The sequence below is a fragment of the Oryctolagus cuniculus genome, chromosome 17, assembly GCF_051225735.1.
Source record: "Oryctolagus cuniculus isolate XC-2025 breed Fujian yellow rabbit chromosome 17, ASM5122573v1, whole genome shotgun sequence".
Taxonomy (NCBI): domain Eukaryota; kingdom Metazoa; phylum Chordata; class Mammalia; order Lagomorpha; family Leporidae; genus Oryctolagus; species Oryctolagus cuniculus.
This window is the reverse complement of record NC_142883.1, coordinates 23,377,186-23,395,982: the sequence shown is the minus strand read 5'-3', so window position 1 is coordinate 23,395,982 and position 18,797 is coordinate 23,377,186. Positions and strand designations below refer to the sequence as shown.

General features: G+C 62.6%; 2 protein-coding genes and 1 non-coding gene across 8 annotated transcripts; 1 reads left to right on the top strand and 2 right to left on the bottom strand.

The window, feature by feature from the left end:
- Nucleotides 1–390: 390 nt before the first annotated feature.
- CISD3 (CDGSH iron sulfur domain 3) lies at nt 391–3,207 on the top strand. 2 transcript variants are annotated; one of them, XM_002719127.6, is made up of 4 exons: nt 391–459; nt 744–779; nt 1,304–1,423; nt 2,816–3,207. In XM_002719127.6, exons 1-4 carry the CDS (start codon nt 412–414, stop codon nt 2,999–3,001), a joined length of 390 nt encoding a protein of 129 aa, XP_002719173.1. In that variant the 5' UTR covers nt 391–411; the 3' UTR covers nt 3,002–3,207. The 2 variants fall into 2 exon arrangements, 1 of the variants encoding a protein (XP_002719173.1); XR_016224165.1 differs by lacking the exon at nt 2,816–3,207 and having other exon boundaries at nt 682–779; nt 1,304–1,422.
- Nucleotides 3,208–4,175: 968 nt separating this feature from the next.
- On the bottom strand, nt 4,176–15,969 carry PCGF2 (polycomb group ring finger 2). 5 transcript variants are annotated; one of them, XM_089318083.1, is made up of 11 exons: nt 14,045–14,841; nt 9,863–10,014; nt 9,075–9,171; nt 8,755–8,810; nt 8,628–8,678; nt 8,265–8,373; nt 8,122–8,176; nt 7,945–8,040; nt 5,652–5,732; nt 5,160–5,268; nt 4,176–4,340 (listed from the first exon to the last, which is right to left on the bottom strand). In XM_089318083.1, the coding sequence occupies exons 1-11, from the start codon at nt 14,179–14,181 to the stop codon at nt 4,318–4,320; spliced, it is 966 nt and encodes a 321-aa protein (XP_089174209.1). In that variant the 5' UTR covers nt 14,182–14,841; the 3' UTR covers nt 4,176–4,317. The 5 variants fall into 5 exon arrangements, with proteins under 5 accessions (XP_089174209.1, XP_051681597.1, XP_051681598.1 ...); XM_051825637.3 differs by lacking the exons at nt 4,176–4,340; nt 14,045–14,841 and adding an exon at nt 15,817–15,969 and having other exon boundaries at nt 4,725–5,268; XM_051825638.3 differs by lacking the exons at nt 4,176–4,340; nt 14,045–14,841 and adding an exon at nt 15,554–15,791 and having other exon boundaries at nt 4,725–5,268.
- A 2,726-nt stretch (nt 15,970–18,695) lies between these two features.
- Nucleotides 18,696–18,769, bottom strand: TRNAN-GUU (transfer RNA asparagine (anticodon GUU)). The gene has a single exon. It is a non-coding gene; the product is annotated as a tRNA-Asn (tRNA).
- Between the last annotated feature and the right edge of the window lie 28 nt (nt 18,770–18,797).

Genomic DNA, 18,797 nt, shown 5'->3' with positions numbered 1-18,797 from the left:
GGGGCAGCCCGGGGTGGGGGGCTCGGGCGGGGGCACGGCCTAGGACACTTCCTTCGGCACCACGAACGCACACGACGCCGGGGTGCGTGTTCAAGCCGCAGAGGCCGGAGCCCCACCCCAGGATCGTAGCCTGCAGGCCGGCCCCGGGTGATGGTGCCCCTCACCGCCGGCTCAGAGCCCTGTCTCGGGCTCCGCGCAGGGAAGCGGCGGTGCCCCGGCGAGGCGCGGGCCGGAAGGCCTGGGCGACAGCTCGGCGCGCCGCCCCGAAGGGGGCGTCAGGGGAGACCGCGCCACACCCGGGGCCCGCAGCCTCTTCCGGGCCGAGACGGCGCGGGGCGGGCCTCGGGGCGGAGGGAGCCGGGAAGGTGACCCGGCGGGGGCGGAGCCGGCGCAGAGCGGCGGAGCACGGCCATGGGCGGCGAGCGGACTTTGCTGCGGCAGGCGGCGCGCGGCGTCTGGGTGAGCCCCCTCCCCACCCCACTTCCTCACCCGCCCCCTCCCCGGCCCGGGACCCCCACCGGGCGCCGGGCTCCTCCCGCGGCGCTCGCCTCGGTGCCCTCGGCTCGGCGCACTGCCCTCAGTAGCCTTCTAAGCGAGCGCCCACCGGGTGTCCGGACCTCCCCAGCAAGTCTCCTCTTGGACCTCTCTTCCGATCCTCTTATTTCTCGCATGGCCCTGTAGCCCTCCTCCTTCCACTGTTTCTGTTGCCAACCACCGACTCGTGATGCCTGCGTGCCTTGCAGATTCTGAGCCCTAGGCGGGACATCTCCTCCTGGCTGGTAAGCACCCCCTCCCTTCAGCCCATTCTCCCCGCAGGCCCCAAACCACCAGTGCAGAAGCCAGGGAATTGGATCCGCAGGGCTGCTTCCCAGTGTCCAGCCCCCAGCGCCTTGCGTCCTGTTCCCTGATGGCTGCAGATGGGTGGGGTGGACCTAAGGGCACAGGGCAGGAAGCCAAGTTTTTGGCAGGCGGGCCAGCAGTGCCTGGCCAACCAAGCTCCAGGTGCAGGTAGTACCTTAGGCTGCCAGGAGCCCGGTCCTCCCTCCCTAGCACCCAGGAGGGAGCCAGGCTCAAGGGAAGGTGGCTGGATCCTAAAACCCGAGTGCCTGGTGGCAGATCTCTGCTCTGAGATCTCGGAGTCCTCAGGTGTCCCGGGGGGAGCATCCTTGCCTGATGGCATCAGATCAGCCTCCTGCAGAGCCTGCCACACCTGGGCCAGTGGGAAACCAGACAAGGCTGTAGGCAGGAAGGTGCTTCCGTGGGCTTTTGCTGACCCTGAGCCCCTCATCTTCCCTGGCCACAGGCCCGATGGTTCCCCAAAGTCCCAGCCAAGCCGGTGGTGGCCCAGAAAACACCCGTCAAGGTGGAGCTAGTGGCCGGGAAGACCTACAGGTGGTGCGTGTGCGGCCGCAGCAAGAAGCAGGTGAGAGACCTCCCACTCCTGGGACGCCTCTGGCTGGGGTCTGCCTGGCGTCCCCTCCCACCCACCACGCTCCTCCCGTTCCCACACATACCCGAGGGACGCTGCCGGGACCGGTGGGCAGTGCCCCAGCAGGGCCCGGGCTCCTTTTTCTTCCTCTGCCCGTTGAAGGGAGCCGGAGAGAGCTCCAACCCGAGCACGGCTTCTCTTAAAGCAGAGCCCCGGCTCTCGGGCCCTGAGCGGCTCACCTGTGTCCTCACTCTCCTGCCTCCTTCCAGGGAGTGTCAGGGCCCAAGGTTCCCAGGCCTCGGACGCCAGCGCTGGGCAGGCTTTGCAGGGCCGCATCTGCTCCCCAAGCTCCGCAGCCTCCCAGCTGCTCCGCACAGCACCCAGCCCTCCTTGCGGTTCACGTGGTGTTCTGGGGTGCCTGCCGCAGCCTGCTGTCTTCTTGGCCTCCTCTCCCTTCTGCCGCAGGAGCCTTGCCTATGTGCTTAGCCTCCGGGCCCCTTTGCTTCCCGAGGAGAGCTCCAAACTGCATTCCTCCAAGCCCACGGCGTGGTGTCAGCAACCCCAGGGTTCGAATCCCAAGGATTTGCTGTGGCCTTGGAGCCAGTCTTCCTGAGCCTGGAGCAGTGCCAAAGGCGTGCCTGCCAATGGCACGCAACCCTGCCGGGGTGTGGTGCACCTGCCTCTCTGCCTCCTGTCCCTTGGGACAGGCTGCTGCTATTCGCACACTTATCTCCCTTTTCTTCCTATCCCACCTTGACCCTGAAGGTAAAGGTGCCTTGGCTCCAGCTTTGCCACTAACTGGGACCTGTTCCATGACCCAGGGTGTCCGAACAGCTAGGGGATGAGCCATGGAGATCCCCCAGCCCCAGGCAGCCAGTGGGCAGTGGGACTTCCCCTTCTGCCCCGCTCCACCCATCTGTTGCCTGGAGCCAGACAATACTGCTCCCATGGCCTTAAAGCGCTGTGATGTACCCACGTGCTCTCCAAGCCACAGAAGTTTTTACCCCGGGATCATGGGGGAAGGGAATGGATCCCATGAACCAGCAGAGGCTCCACTGTTCATGGAAAAAGACACAGACCTTAAATGTGAACTCTGCTTGTGCCTGCGGTCTCACTGCTGGGAGGACTCCTGCTTCCTGAGCTCTTACTGTCGCCAAAGTGCATAATGACCTAACGACCGACCGACCGCTGTTTAGTTTATTTCCTCCTGACTGCTCTGCCGCCCCTCCCCCACCTCACTGCACCCAGAAGAGTTCTGAGAGGGAGATCAGTGAACCCAGGCGGCCCCTGCCACGGTGCTCGGCTTCTCTGGGCTCTTCCACACCCGCCCCGTCCCATCCCAGCAGGTTGGGTCAGGTCTCTGACGCCATCTTTTTCCCCCACCAGCCCTTCTGTGATGGCTCCCACTTCTTCCAACGCACTGGCCTGTCCCCACTCAAGTTCAAGGCCCAGGAGACCCGCATGGTGGCCCTCTGTTCCTGCAAGGCCACCCAGAAGCCCCCATACTGCGATGGAACCCACAGGAGTGAGCAGGTGCAGAAGGCGGAACTGGGCTCCCCGCTGAGCGGGTAGCTGCTGCTCAGCCCTGGGGGCCTCAGTGTAAGGCTCTTCGAGGGGGACTCCAGCAAGGATCATTCAGGGACCCTCAGGCCGCCAGCTGGCTCACGGAGGAAATGTCCCCTGTCCCCCTAGGTCTGTAGCCTGGGCAGCCGGGAGTGGGCTCACAGTTTGTTGTCTGCTGGCCTAGAGGATGGCATTAAATGAGTGTGCCCACCCGAGCAGTGGTGTTGTGATCACAGGCACGAGGCACGTGCCTCCTGCTTCAGGTGCTTCTAAAAATGTTTATTTTCATCTGCTTGGAAGGCAGAGCAACACAGGGGGAGAGAGGTCTTCCGTCCACTGTCACTCCGCACATGCCTGTAACAGCTGGGGCTGGGCCAGGCAGAGGCCAGGAGCCAGGAGCTCCACCCGTCTCACACGTGGGTGCAGGGGCCCAAGCACTTAGCCATCTTCTGCCGCCCCCAGGTGCATTAACAGGGAGCTGGATCAGAAGTGCCATAGCTGCGATGCTGATTCGAACCAGCGCTCCAGGACAGGATGCCCACGGCCTTAACCTGCTCTGCCACAATGCCAGCCCCCTTCCCCACACTGTGAGCTGTGTGGGCTGAGGGCACCTGACTGGCCACAGGGAGGACAGCTGAGGTTCACTCCATACAGCCACCAAGGCAGGCTGAGCCCAGAGACAGGCTGTGGGGCCCACCCCCTGTCCCCCACCAAGAACTACAGGCTCTACAGAGTATGCAGCATTTATTACAAAGCCAGGAGATACAAATGTCCCAGGGCAGAGGAGGGTACAGTCACAAGCCCTCAGACACAGGACACGGTGCAAACACAGACAAGCCCACTGGGGGCCCCAGCCGCACACACAGGCCGGGGTGGGCTTGGGCCTTGCTCCTCCCCTCCTCGAGATATCTGTACATTTCCAGGTGGGGAACCGCTAGGGCCGCCCCTAGGGCCTGGGCTGGCAGCTTTCTCCCACCTTGTGCTTCTCGATGCTTCTGCCCCAGTCTCCTGCCTTGGCCTCTGCTGTGGGTGGGGAGGGGGCTGGAGGGCTGCTCGCCTTGGGTGAAGTCTGGGGTCTGTGCTTATCTGAGGCTAACACCAGCCCCACCCTGCACTCTGGGCCCCCAGCCCTCCTAGTGCGGGGTCCTGGGCGAGGGAGGTGCGGGCTGAGGCCTCCGGGCCTGAACATCTCTCACACGATACTGATGCCAAGGCCACACACGCAGGGGTTGGAGGGAGAGGCAGAACTGTCTGTTCTCTGCACAAAGTTTCCACTGCCAGAGGAGGAGGTGAGGGAGACGCCATCTCCACTGCCCACTTGCTCCTCAGAACCAGGGGCCAGCTGCACCTGGGAAAGGCACTGAGCAATTCTGTGGACATTCAACACGGGGGGCTGGGGCGGGGCGGGGTGGGGCGGGGTGGGGTGGGGTGGCGGCCCAGGCGGGAGGGAGGCAGGGCAGGCCCCACCACACAGCCAGTCAGAGTGTGCCTAAAGCTTTGGGGGCTGCAGGGGGAATCCACCACACCCCCATCTGCCTTGGGAAACAGTGGGTAGGGGGCATCCCTTGACTGGGGCTCCTGGGGGCCACCTCCAGCACCCCCTAAATGAGCAGGGCAGATCAGAGACCCCCTAAAATGAATAGCCTATGCCCCCCACCACACACACACATACGGTTTGTTTCCTGTGGCATTTAAATTAATCTGGTTGGTCCATAGAAAATAAGTATGTATATTTGGGTTTTCCTATGTACATATATATATAGATTTATTTATAAAACCCGCCCCTCACCTCTATGGTGGAAGGAGCTGGGGAAAGTAGAAGAGATGGAAAAAAGGGCCCAGAAAAAGTGGAGGGAATGGAGAGGCATGGCTAGAAAGGAGGGAGAGGGTCCCTTTCCTCAAGTTAAGGGGGGCACAGGAGCTCCGTTGACAGTCATCTTGCGCCCCCTGCTGGTGGAGGAAGGGGCCTGCAGGCAGTTCGAGGTGCCCCCGTTGGCAGCTGCGGCGGCCCCACTGGCAGCCGATGGGGGAGTAGGGGAGGTAGGGTGGGTGGCCGGGGGGCCGTGGGCGCTGGGAGAGCCATGGGAGGGAGTGGCTGGGCTGGGCAGGGAGGAGGAGGTGGCTGGCAGGGTGGCAGGGCTGGGAGCCTTGTCGCTGACTGACTCACACTCGGATGCCCCGCTGGTATTGGTGCCCTCGGAGGGCGTGGGCGCCGAGGGCAGGGTGAGCCGCTTGCAGGCCGGCTGGACACGGTACTTGAGGGGCAGCGGGCCGTTCTGCGGGGAGAGAGGCGGGGGAGGATCAGGCGAAGCCTCCCAGCTCCAGCCCACAGCGGCCAGAGCGGAGAAGAGGGGTGGGCGAGAGCTTGGGGAGAGACAAAGGCAGCAGGGCCACAGACAGAACAGGGGCTGGGCAAGCAAGACTGTCTCCTTGGCTGCCACCAGACCCCATTTCTCACGCCAGTCAGCGCTCAGGATCTGCCCAAGGAGCCGTCTGCCCGTCTCGGGGACAGGTCATCAGTGAGGTGCAGGAACGACCTGGTGTGGCAGGGCCAGGGGCGCACTGGCTGGGGAGGAGGTGGCCCATGGTGTCCCTCTGGCTACAGCCCCGTGCCAGGCCCTGCAGGGGTGGCCGCCCTGCCCCACCCTGCCCGGCTCACCCGCCGCCATGGGTAGATGTAGGCGATATCCATGAGCGTGTAGTATTCCTTCAGTGGCTCGTCCTCGTATAAAACCTCCACCTGGGGGACGGGAGGGGATGAGCCGTGAGCCCAGCCCAGCCCGAGCCGACTGGCAGAGCGGTCCCGCTGTGAGTCTGGGGGTGAGAGGTGGGGGTTTCACGGCAGATTTCACTTCCCTATCAGAACCATCCCGGCCGGTACCACGGCTCACTAGGCTAATCCTCCACCTGCGGTGCCGGCACACCGGGTTCTAGTCCCGGTTGGGGTGCCAGATTCTGTCCCGGTTGCTCCTCTTCCAGTTCAGCTCTCTGCTGTGGCCTGGGAAGGCAGTGGAGGATGGCTCAAGTGTTTGGGCCCTGCACCCACATGGGAGACCAGGAGGAAGCACCTGGCTCCTGGCTTCAGTTCAGCACAGTGCCGGCCATAGCAGCCATTTGGGGAGTGAACCAACGGAAAAGAAGACCTTTCTCTCTCTCTCTCCCACTGTCTAACTCTGCCTGTCAAAAAAAAAAAAAAGAACCGTTCCGTCCCAGCATAGCTACTGACCACCACGTGGGGAGGGGTCTGAGTAGGAGACCCCCACTGCTGACTGCCCCGCTGCCATTCAGCTGTCTGGGCCGTCACCTCTGGCTACACAGTGCAGTCACCCAGGGACCTTTTAAACACACGATGCCCTGGCTGGTGTTTTTGGCCTAGCAGTTAAGATGCCCGTGTCCCACACTGTAATACGAGTTGTTGATTCCTGGCTCCAGCTTCCTGCTAATGCAGACCCTGGGAGGCAGCTGTGACAATGGAGTAATTGGGTTCCCACCTGGATGTGGTTCCCAGCTCTCGGCCTGGCCCAGCCCCTGCTATTATGGGCATTTGAGGAGTGAACCAGCAGAGAGGAGCTCTGTTTCTCTGTCTCTCGAATAAATAAGTTTAAAAAGAAATATGGGCCAGCACCGTGGCGTAGCAAGTAAAGCCACCATCTGCAGTGCCAGCATCCCATATGGGCGCTGGTTCGAGACCCAGCTGCTCTACTTCCAATCCTGCACTTCCGATGCTATGGCCTGGGAAAGCAGTAGAAGATGGCCCAAGCTCTTGGGCCCCTGCACCCACGTGGGAGACCCGGAAGAAGCTCCTGGCTCCGGATCAGCCCAGCTCCGGCCATTGTGGCCATCTGGGGAGTGAACCAGCAAATGGAACACCTCTCTCTGCCTCTGCCTCCCTGTAACTCTGCCTTATAAACTGATAAAACTTAAGGAAAAAAAAAAAATACGGCCGTTCCTCTCTTACCCCTAGAGGTTCTGATTTAACTAGTGAGATGTGAGGTCATTCACAGGATTCCTTTCTTTTTTTTTTTTTTTTTTTTTGACAGGCAGAGTGGACAGTGAGAGAGAGAGACAGAGAGAAAGGTCTTCCTTTGCCGTTGGTTCACCCTCCAATGGCCGCTGCAGCCGGCGCACTGCGCTGATCCGAAGCCAGGAGCCAGGTACTTATCCTGGTCTCCCATGGGGTGCAGGGCCCAAGGAGTTGGGCCATCCTCCACTGCACTCCCTGACCACAGCAGAGAGCTGGCCTGGAAGGAGGCAACCGGGACAGAATCCGGCGCCCCAACCGGGACTAGAACCCGGTGTGCCAGCACCGCAAGGCGGAGGATTAGCCTAGTGAGCCGCGGACTAGAACCCGGTGTGCCAGCACCGCAAGGCGGAGGATTAGCCTAGTGAGCCGCGGCGCTGGCCATTTCCTTTCTTTTTGGAAGGCAGAGACAGAGGTAGAGGTAGGGATATCTTCGTCTGCTCATTCACTCCCCAAATGTCCATAACAGCTGGGGCTGGCCAGGCTGAAGACAGGAGCCCCGAGCTCCATCTGGTCTCCCACATGGGTGGCAGGGACCCACGTCCTTGAACCTGCTGCCTCCCCTGTGCCACAATGCTGGGCCTGACATGTGCTGTTTAAATGCATCTGCCCTGGCCTGTGGCCCATGGCCGGTGGCCCGTGGGCATCTGCTGAGGAAGGCTCAAGCTACTGTCTGCACTCAGCTCCACCCAGCTCGGCAAAGGACACCCATGTACGCACTCCCATCTGGGGACTGACTCCTGGGGCTTCTGCGGGATTTCAAGCCTCCTGGGCCCAAGGCAGCACACACACGCCTGCCACGGTTCTGAGTGTGCACCCACACCGGCTCCTGTCCCAGGCACTTCCGCACGTGGGCTTCGACAGCACAGACCCGCCCTCATGTGGGTTCAGGGGCACACTCGGGCCAACCCGCGCCCGCGCACACACACACCTTGTACTTGCTCGGCACGTCCATCTTGTTGCGGAGGAACTTGGCGAGATGCATGACCGTCATGGCTGCCGGGCACCGCAGGAAGCGCACCCCCGTCTGCTGGGGCAGAGGCGCCGTGGGGTGGGGTCTGCCCGGGCCGCCTCCCCGGGCCCACCCTGGGCCCACCCCGGCACTCACCTTCTCCTTGTCCCCGTCCCCGTTCTCCACGGGGCCCTTCTTCTCCTCTCGGTCCCTGAGGGAGGAGAAGGCACAAAGCTAGGAAGACCCCGGGGCAGGCAGGGCCCCTCCCAGGGGAAGGGCTGGGCCCGGGCGGGACTTGCCTGCCCCCTTCGTAGAACTCGATGGACAGGCTGACGATCTCGTCGTCGCTCAGAGCGCCTTTCTCCTGCTCCAGGACCTCGCCGCGGTCCTCGTTGGAGCCGTTGGGGACTGCGAAAGGGGGGAGCTCAGAGGAGCACGGCCAAGGCCCCGGGGGTCGTGTGGATCAGAGAGGTGAGCCCGGCTGCCCGCGGGGAGGCGGCAGCCACGGAGGGCGAGTGGGCCGCGCATGCGCGGCACTTGCGCGCCCGCACACTCACCCTCTGTCAGCGGGTACGCGCGCCCGCACACTCACCCTCTGTCAGCGGGTACGCGCGCCCGCACACTCACCCTCTGTCAGCGGGTACGCGCGCCCGCACACTCACCCTCTGTCAGCGGGTACGCCGCATAGAAGTCCCGTCGTCGCTTCATCTCATCTGCAAGCAGAAGTGGGTGAGAGGGCAGCCGGCTGGGGGCGGGCCGGTGGGCAGGAGGAGGAAGGGACACAGATACCTTTAAAAAGCCCGGGGACCAACTTGTAGACAATGTCTTGGAGGGTTTTGTCAGACCTGGGAAGAATGGACAGGGACCTGTCAGCGGCCGCCTCCCCGACCCTCCCCAGCCCCTTCGCGAGACCCAGCGCCCAGGTGTGGGGGTCCCTGCAGCTCCGGCCTGTTCCCCTCTACGATTTCTCAGTCCACCACAGCTCGATGCTCCTGGAGGCAGGTGAGGGGCCCGCATCTACACCTGTGCTACCACTGCAGGAGGCTGGGAAGGGTGTGGGGACGGAGAGACGCCAGCCCGGAGGACGGCTGGGCCAGGGGTGTGCCCACCTGATGCTCAGCAGAGGCCGGGTCTTGTGGACCTGCACGTCACACATGGGGCAGTATTTGTTGGTCTCCAGGTAGCGCACGATGCAAGTTTTGCAGACTTGGGTTGGGGGGCGGGGTGGAGAGAGAGGAGAGTCAGAAACCCTAGCCGAGGGGACGATGCTATCACGCAGCGGGTTAAAGGCCCGGCCTGCGGTGCGGGCATCCTATATGGGCACTGGTTGGAGCCCCGGCTGCTCACTGGTGATCCAGCTCCCTGATAATGCACCCGGGAAGGCAGTAGAAGATGGCCCAAGTGCTTGGGCCCCTGCACCTGCATGGGAGACCCGGAAGAAGCTCCTGGCTCCTGGCTTCGGTTCAGCTCAGCTCCAGCCGTTGTGGCCATTTGGGGAGGGAACCAGCGGATGGAAGACCTCTCTGTCTCTGCCTCTCTCCCTGTAATGCTTTCACTGACATTGCAGTGATGTGTGTTTTGTACACCTGGCAGCTGCCTCTTACACAACCTTGGGAGAAGGTGGATCTGTGTGTGTGTGTGCGTGCCAGACAGGCCAGTGGTATCTTGTGCAACCATAAAACAAGCCCCAAAGCCCAAAACCCCCTGAGTGCAGAAGTGCAAAGCAAGAGCCAACCCACAAGGCTGCTCCACAGGTCCCCAAGCCCACAGTGCAAACCACCTGCAGAGGGCGTGACTCAGCCGGAGTCCAGAGCACGGGGCCTTCACTGCGCCCGTCACCCCCCCGCAGCAGCCCATCTGTGGCCCAGGCCCTCCCTGGGAGACCCGGGCCGCTCACAGGAATGCAGGCACTCCACGATGGTGGTGGCGTCGATGAAGTACCCCCCACACAGGGCACACATGAGGTGAGGGTTCAGCTCCGTGATTTTGATGCGTGTGGTCCGATGCATGATGCCGGGGTCAGGGGTGGGGGGACCCGGGAGTGTCACCCTGGGAAACAGGAGTGGAATCAGAAACCCACAGACCCAGCTGCTCCTCCGAGCCCCACCCACCCGGTGCAGCAGCCTCTGTCCATGCCCTGGGTCCCTCTCTGCTTTCAGGGTGGGGAGTGTGCGCACATGGCTGGTTCCCTCTGGCCTTCTGGGTTCACAGGGTGCCAGGGGCTCTGGAGAGTCCTGCAAACTTGAGCAACAAGGGCATGTTCTATCTCAACAGTAGCAAGAAAGACTGAAGTTAGACCATAGGAAGAACTACTCAACTTTCCAGAGGAGGTGGGGAGGCAGGCAAATGGACAGGAACAGAGCTTTATTTATTTATTTATTTTTAATTTATTTGACAGGCAGAGTTAGACAGTGAGAGAGAGACACACAGAGAAAGGTCTTCCGCCAGGTTCTAGTCCCGGTTGCTCCTCTTCCAGTCCAGCTCTCTGCTGTGGCCCAGAAAGGCAGTGGAAGAGCCCAAGTGTTTGGGCCCCTGCACCAGCATGGGAGACCAGGAAGAAGCTCCTGGCTTCGGATCGGCATAGTTCCAGCCGTAGTGGCCATTTGGGGGGGTGAACCAGCGGATAGAAGATCTCTTTTTCTCTCTCTTTCTCTGTAACTCTTCCTTTCAAGTAAATAAAAAAAAATCTTAAAAAAAAAAAAAAAAAAACTCCCCAGTCCCAATCCACCTTCACTTAAGTACTCAGACATAAGAAGCATCAGGAGCTACACTTAGATAAACATACAACTGCCCTGAACTCCACCACCAAGGAATACAAGGGAGGAAGCATAAATTAGCCCCATAGCCCGGTGCAAGGCCTCAGACTCAGTCCCTCCGCTCCATCCACGCCTCCTCCAGGAAGCCTCCCTGCACACCTCATGGGCTCAGGCTGCCCTAAGCTTGCAGTCAGCGCCTGTTACTTGTCCTCTGGCTCCGTGGCCAGCATAGGCCCCAGAGCGCCCCAGAAACCCACTGGTTTCCCTGCCTGAGACCCAGGAATGAGGATGGGATCACGTAGCTCCAGCCCGATCCCCAGCTCAGACCTGGCTCTGTGGGCAATGGTGGTCAAGGAGCCAGTGGGGGGGTGCAGGAACCCCTCCCAGCTCTGCCCCAACGACAGCATGCTGCGCAGGTGCCCATGGGCACACGTTGTTCCATGCACAGGCAGACACCTCCTCCATGGGCACTGCCACTCTTCCCCGTCTCTGCCTGCCGACACCTCTACCACCTGTCTGTGGGCTGGCAGTGAGACCACAGGCTCTCAGAGATGCCTACCGATGCCAAGCAGAAAGCCCTCTGTCTGCAGCTCAGCCAAGCACCCAGCCAGGCCCTGCCGTGGCCCAGAGAGGCCAGCCTAAGCCCAGCCCTGGATTGGCTGCGGCGCCTGCTTCTCGGTCCCTTGATCAAACCTGCACCTGGAAGGGAGGGCTCCTCCCTCCTTCCTTTTCCTGGAGTAAAAGCCAGGGGCGGGGTTGGGAGGGTGGCCAAGCGCCAAGAGCTCCTTTACAACATCCTCGCACCCTTCTCTCCCTTCCAGAGGATTTCTAAAGCCACCACCCTGGGTTTTCTAGGACAAGAAATTCACAGCCGGGATCAGCAGTTTCTATAGAGACCCCAGGATGAGCCTGGCCAGGGCCCAAGCAGCCAACAGAGGCCCAGGGCACCTGGCCAGAGACAGAGACACAAAGGCCACACGTGGGAGGGACACCAAGCTGCAGGGCAGACACGCGGGGAACAGGTGGGTCCAAGGGCAAACCCAGAGCCCTGACAGGGAGGCAGTGACCCCGCGGCCGGGGCCCTGCCTAGGGTGGCCTCAGCTGGCCCTCCATGCACGGGTCCCCCTTCACAATCACGCAGAAGGCTGCTGGCTACTCTGCTGTTTGGTCGTTGCCATGGTAACCCTGTCCCTGGCAAGATGCCCAAATATCATTACAACCATCCAGTGGAGAGGACGCACTCCAAGCGGCTGTGTCTCGGCGTGGGGAACAGCCAGCAGCTGTGTACGTGCCGTCTGGGCCGCCAAAGACACTTCCTGTGACTGCATGTCCCTGTGCCTGTGTCCAGGAGTACCCGTGTATGCGGGCACGCACAAGCCAGAAGCAAACAGCGCTGGGGTCTGACCACACTGGCGTCCAGGTTGCTGGGCACACACCTCACACCCCATCTCCTCCTCTCTGCCGCCCTCTCGCACACATGCACACGTGCACACAGGTGCACAAAGACACACAACACAGGCTCGCCACGCCGCCATGGGCACCTCGTTCACACACCCGCTGTGTTTTCCAGAGCAGACACTTGCTCCTAAGGGCCACCCACACGGGAGGCCCACCCCACACCTGGCCACACCCTCACCCTCTCCTTCCCCAGGAAGGAGGGTAAAGGGACAAAAGAGCCTGGTGTTTATTGAATGAAATGCTCCTCTTCCACCCCTGTTCCCTCCCTCATCCTTAGGGGCCTCTGAACCTCACCTCTGGGGCTGGGGGTGGGGAGAAGCACTGATTGGCTCCTCACCTGATCGCCATGGTTACCTGCAGGGCCCTGCCAGCAGGTGCCAAGAGCAACTGTAAACAGGAGCTCCATTTCCCCAGAGCACCCCCTCCCCATCTCCCTCACCCCTGGAGCACTGGGGGAGAACCTTCTTGGCACCCAGTTCCTGCCTAGCTGCAACTGGCTGGGGTGTTGTGGGAAAGAGAGGACTGAGTGACAGAGAAGAGGCTAGGAGATAGGAGAGAGGCAGACACCAGGAAGCAGAAAGGGAGCCCGGGGCTGCTGGGAAGTGGTCTCCTTGGAGCTGGCAGAGGCCCACCCCGGGTACACCCCCAGTGGACCCGAGCTGTCTCCACCCCCGGAGAGCATCCTCACCTCCACCAGGGGCCACCCTTCCCTGTCTTCTGCCTCCAGCCATTGTCACACCTAGGGCCCCTGCAGCCCCACCTCTGGCTCCAGGGGCAGGAAAGGAGGCTTGATTCACACCCAGCACCCCCTCCCGACTCCCCTTGCCACCCAAGCCTGGCGGTTGCCTCTCCCTATCCTCAGAGCTCCCTCCTGATGGAGACCACTGCACCTCTCCATTCTAGCCAGCCTCTTCCAGTTAGGCCTCTGCCCGCCAGAGACAGAGCTGCTCGGATGGCCCAGTGCTCCCCTCTGCTCCCACCCTACCTGCCCCTCCACGCCCCCACCCGACAGTCTCCAGGCCCTGGAGGTCACATCTTAGGTCTAGAATTGCCCCGGGGGTGGGGGGCGAGCTTAGGAAACACCTTGCCCAGGCCTTTCCTTCCACAGACTCAGAGAGCCATGACTTGTCCAAGCTCACACAGCAAACCAGTAGCAGTCCTGGGACAAGGAACTGTCCAGCCAGGTGGGAGGGTGGGAGGGCAGCCAGCCACCCAGAGCGGAAGACACACAGTAGCCTTCTGTGGGAGTGGGGGGTCCAAACACGGCCATCTCACCTGGAAGCAGGAAGAGGGGCCAAGGCTGCTCACCATACCCCACTTCCCCCGGACAGCTGGGGAGACTGAGGCCGTGTGAAAGCCCCTGAGCCAGTGTGGTGGCAAGCCTCAGACCCTGGCCCGACTCCGAGCCTCCCCAGCGGCACGGGCCCTGTGGGGGGGGGGGGTTGGGGGGGGGGTGGCGGGGGTGTGCCTGGGGCCTCTCAGCTTTCCCTCATTCTGGATGTGGCACACACACGCCTGGGCCCCCCGAAGCTGCTCCCTGAAGCACTTCTCAGCCACTTAAGATCAAATAAAGACAACAACCCCCCAAATACACACACACACACACACACACACATGCAGAACCAGACACACCCCCTCCATCTCTCACAAAACACACAAGGCCAGACAGACCCGCCACAACACACACACACACACACATACACATACACACATAAACGCCAGACAGACAGTTGGCTAGAAACACAGGGCTGGACACACCCCACCATACGCACAGCCAGGCCTGAGCGAGGCCGTCCCCACTCACCCCGTCTTGAAGCACACATCCTGACATCCCTGCCTGAGAGCAGAGCTGCAGACACACCAACCTTTTGTGCATCCCTGGTCCAAGTAAGCAGCTCGGCTCCCAACCTCCGCCCGGGGGCCGGGGGCTGGAGGACTGCAGCCAGCACCTGACCTCCACAAAGAAGCAACCTCTCTTCCTGTCCGGGCTGTCCATCCCCATGGCAACAGCGCCATCAACCAAGATCTCCAGGCAAGAGTCCTCCTGCCTGCCCACCCCTCAAAGACTTCAACTTGAACCCTACAAGCTACACATGGTCTGAGCCCTGGGGTCTGTTCCCTGTCTCATTCCAAAGACAGCGTCTAAGGCCTCCACCCTCGACCCTAAAGCAAGGGAACCCTTGGCAAAACCTCCCCCCACCATAAAGCCGCAACAGAGCGGGCTTTATGCGCCTTGCCGGAGTGAGGACCCTTCGGAACACACTGGAGCCGGGAGCCGGGAGGAAATCACTCCCAAGCACAGCCACAAACTGCAAGAGGCCCAGCGTAGGAGGCGTCAGGACAGCAGAGGCAAGGGAGCCCGGGGGGAGACCGAGGCAGCGGTGGGGCACAGGCCGCGGGGAGCGCCGGGTAACCTCAGTGTTGGTAGGCAAATCCACCTCCCCTAGGGCGCCGCCCCCCCCCCCGCCCCCAAGCCCACCCGAGCAATCCTGGGCAGATGGGGCCGCGGGGGGTGGCGGAGAGGGAGGGGCGAGGGTGACGGCGCGCCTGGGGTCCCAGGGCTTGCTCCCCGGTGGGCAAGGGGCCGTCAGACCCCTCGCGCCTCGGCAGGCAGGCACCGCTGTGTAAGTCTACACCCTCCTCCCGGGCTCCCCTGGGAGCCTGGGTCCAGGGCTCAGGGACCCCAGTTACCGAGTGGCCACTCCCACCTTCCCCCGAGCCAAACTTTCGGCGGGGCCCGAGGCGGGGTGTTCGGTGGAGAGCGGTCCGCGGGGGGCGGGGCGCCCTGGGCTGGGACGGGGCAGAGGGACCGGCGGGAAGGGCGCCCTCCACCGTCTTCGGGCGGCCCGGGCGCACGTCCACCTCCTCCCGGCCTTACGTCCTCGCGCGCCCGCGGTACCCCAGTGCCCCTGGGGGGAGCGACCCCTGCCCAGACCTAAAAGGGTTGCTCAGGTAGAGCCAGCGGCTGCTCTGGCTCGTGGGGGAACCGGGGAGGGCGGGCGGAGATCCAGCCCAGCGCGCACCCCCGAAAGCCCTCATGGCCGCCAGGACCCTCCTCCTCGCTACCTCGGGAGCAGGGGCTGCCAGGGGGCTGCTGCACAAAGAGGTGGTGGTCGGAGGGAGACGCCAAATCGTTAAAGGGGGAATCCGCTTCGGCCATCTTGGAAGGGAGGAAGGGGAAAAAGGGACAGAAAAAAGGGAGAGGCGCACGGGGCAGCCAGGGTAGGGGCGGCGGGGGGAGCGCGAGCAGCGGGCCAGGCTCGCAGCCCCCCTCCCGCAGGGGTTCGCAAAGAGGGTGGGCCGGCCCGCATCCCACTCCCCATTTGGTCACAGGGCAAGGGAAGCGAGGGAAGGGGGGGATCGCGTCCACTTACCTGGGTTCGGGGTCCGGTGGGTCTCGGGGAGGGGGGGATGGGAGGGAGGGAGGGAGGGGAGGGGAGGGGGCCGCGGCGTGTCGCTCGCTCGGGCGGCGGGAGGGGAGAAAGCTACGGTAAGAAAGGAGTTTGTGAAAGAGGCTTGGGGTGGGAGGGAGAGAGGGGAGGGGAGGGGACGGAGGGGGAGGGGACGGCCCAGAGTTGGGGGGGAGACAAAATGGCTTTTTTCCTCCAGACAAGAGTAGGTCCCGCCCACTACTCACCCACGTGACCTCATTCCTTCAGGGTGTTTGCGGAGGGGGGGCTAGCGCGAATGCTCCCCCACGGGGTGCTGGGCCCCCCCAAACACGGACAAGACCCCTCATTCCCAAACAGCCCCTGTGACCCTGGACCCTCCGTAATTAACCCCTCCCCCAAAATACGTGCGTCCCCACCCCCCGCTGACCCTACGCTCCCCACCCCTAGCTGGGGTGCCTGGAAAATGCTGATGAGGCCGGGGCCGGAACGTGGCTCGCGGCCCCCGCCTCGGTGTCGGCCAGAGGGCGCCGGGCTCCGGCGGGGGCCGCGACACCTCCAGCCAGGCGTCCGGCCTGGGTTCATTCACTCCGAGGGACACCGTCTTGAAATTAATAACCGCGTCTGAGAGCAAGCGACCGGAGCGCGTGTCCGCCCCGCGCCCTGCCCCTTTCGGTCGCTGCACCCCGGGACCCCAGCCGGGGCTCCGTCTGCCGGGGTGGAGGCCCCGCGCACCGGGCGTGCTCGCGCGGAGAGCCGGACGCAGCTCGGGGCGGGGAGAACAGAAGACGGGGACGTGGTTCTGGGACACGATCACGCCGCCGAATGCAAGAGGCCAGGAGGGACCCAGAAGCGGGCCCGCGCTTTTCCCCCCATTCTTGCGCGATGCCCGCAATTTGCGCTCGCGCTCTGCGCTCGGCGCGGTTCGTGCGCGTCGTTCGCGGCCGCGGCGGGAGGAGCCGGACAAGCGCCTAGGCGGCCCGGGCCAGCAGCCTCCCTGATCGTGGCTCCCGGCTCCACCCAGCCCTTGGGCTCAGGTCCCCAGGGGCCCCGTCCGGGGGTGGGGGAGAGCGCGATGCGGTGAGGCTGGCGCCGGGGCAGCGAATCGATCCTGCGTGACGGCGACGGCCGTGGGCCTCATTAGCAGGTCTATCCGCCCACCCGTCATTCGCGATTGGTTAGGGGTGGCCACCATGTCCGTCGCTCCGGAGAGCCGGGCTATCCCGCCAGAAGCGCCATGGAGCGCCCTGACGGTGGGTGGCTCCAGCTAGGAAATTAAGAAATGAATCTTCGCCAAATCTCCGATCTCTCGCCGCCAAGGCAGCCCCGAAGCTGGGGCCCCCGGGCTGGCTGCTTCCACCCTCTGGATGGCGACCGGGAGACCCACGTACCCTGGCCGCCAAGTGACCCCAGCGTCGGCCTCCAGCTCGCACCGGCTGGGGTGGGGGCAGGGAAGAGGAGGAAAGGCGAGGGAGATTTCCGCCCAGGAGGTGGTCGCTGGGCCGGCTGGGGGGAGGGCCCCTGGAAGACCAGCTCACCTGCTCCCCAGACTCTGCGAGGGGAGACCGCGAGTTCACTGGTCCCTGTGCAAAGGGAGCTCTTGCCATGGGCACACCCACTGTCCCCAGGGCAAGTGTGTCGCTGGCGTCCAGGTCTCTGTCCGGGAAGACTCGGACATCTGCTCACCCTGTGGGGAGGGGAGCTCGGCGGGGAGTCCAGGTCCTGGGACTCCCTTCGGGCTGGAAGACCCCCAGGAAGAGAAACCTGTGAAGGTTCTGCAGAGATCTGGGTCCCATGCCCCATCCCACCGGCATCCAGGAGATGCACCTCGAGGGGACAGCAGTTAGTGGACAGGGGACTTCCTCCACATCCCCTCTGCCCAGCCCCAACCCGCGTTAATCCTGGAGGGCTGTGGGAAAGGGCCATCAATCTAAGTGATCCCTACAGCAAGCAGCTAGAGAAAAGGACCATGCGAAAGACCCCACTAGACCGAAATACCAATTTGATGATTTCCATCCCAAACCAGGAGCAGTTTTCACACCCCTGGCCTTTGGGGTTATCAGAACCTTTTGACACAGCTGCTGGGAAGTCTGCCGATGTCCCAGAGGCGCCTGTCCTGTGCCAGCCTGGAACACTGCGCTTTGGCATTCACACCCGTAGTTCCCACAGTCCCCGGTGTCCCTCCAGGCTCGTCCCCACAAGGGTGTGAGTGGAGCTTAGGGGTAGGTGAGCATCCAGAGGAGGCTTCCTTGCAGCGGAATCTGGAGAGGTCCAGCCTTGTGAGAAGAATCCTCTCCCTCTGTGGACGCCAGGAGGCCGGGCGCCCTCTCCACCCTGTGTCCCCGTCTCCTGGCTGACCACTCGGAAGCCCCTGTGTCCACCATCAACTAGAGAGCCCCCAGAGGGCAGGACCCGGGGATTCTATTTCTGGTGCCTGCCAAAAGCCAGAGACTGAGAGTAGGATTCCTTCCAAAAGGGTAACAATGGCAGGAGGGCGGGGCGGCTCCTCGTGCCTCAGCGGCGTCCTCCACCTTTGCTTTCTCCCTCTCTCCGAAGGAATGTCCTTTGTCCCTCTCTATGTCTACTGCCCCTTGCTGTGAATTTCTAGAGAAACTTGTGGCTGGTTTCCTTTCCCTCATTAAACGCTGTCCTCGCTCCACTTCGGGGGTGCTCCCGCAGTGCCCCCTCGCCTTGCACCCCTCATCACTGCCTTCCCCCTCTCTCACCTTTGTTTCTACCTCCCCCAGGTGGTGTCTGCCCTCCCCCTCTTTCCCTCCCCGCTGCAGTATTTCCAGACTGTAGCATCGATTGAGGCTTCGATGGAAAACTGTCCGGCCTCCCCCGCAAATACATTCTTGATCCGACGACAAATGCCTCCCGAAACGTGGTGGCCCACAGGACAAAACCTGCCGTAGGCTTCTCCGCGACCAGCTTGGGAGCCGCGTGCTGGGCAGCCGGTGACCGGCCGCGGAAATGAACCCATCAAAGGTGCAGAACAACGGATCTTCAACCACAGCGATCCGCTGAATAGAGAGACTGCCGCCTTGTCGTCTCAATAATGAAATGGACTTCTGAGCGGTTAAAGAAAACAAAAACAAAACAGTTGGGAAAAAAAAAGAACTCCAAGCGTCCCTGGGTGGGCTCGAACCACCAACCTTTCGGTTAACAGCCGAACGCGCTAACCGATTGCGCCACAGAGACGGCGGCAATCGGTGGCGTGACAGAGAGT

Excerpts from the sequence above, each read along its gene's own strand:
- CISD3 (XM_002719127.6), top strand. The coding sequence starts at position 412 with ATGGGCGGCGAGCGGACTTTGCTGCGGCAGGCGGCGCGCGGCGTCTGG. Across the intron at positions 460-743 it reads AGGCGGCGCGCGGCGTCTGG|ATTCTGAGCCCTAGGCGGGA; the intron begins GTGAGCCCCCTC and ends CGTGCCTTGCAG. Across the intron at positions 1,424-2,815 it reads GCGGCCGCAGCAAGAAGCAG|CCCTTCTGTGATGGCTCCCA; the intron begins GTGAGAGACCTC and ends TTCCCCCACCAG.
- PCGF2 (XM_051825636.3), bottom strand. The coding sequence starts at position 14,181 with ATGGGGATGGACAGCCCGGACAGGAAGAGAGGTTGCTTCTTTGTGGAG. Across the intron at positions 10,015-14,044 it reads GGACCAGGGATGCACAAAAG|GGTGACACTCCCGGGTCCCC; the intron begins GTTGGTGTGTCT and ends CCTGTTTCCCAG. Across the intron at positions 5,733-7,944 it reads ACGTGCCGAGCAAGTACAAG|GTGGAGGTTTTATACGAGGA; the intron begins GTGTGTGTGTGC and ends CCCGTCCCCCAG.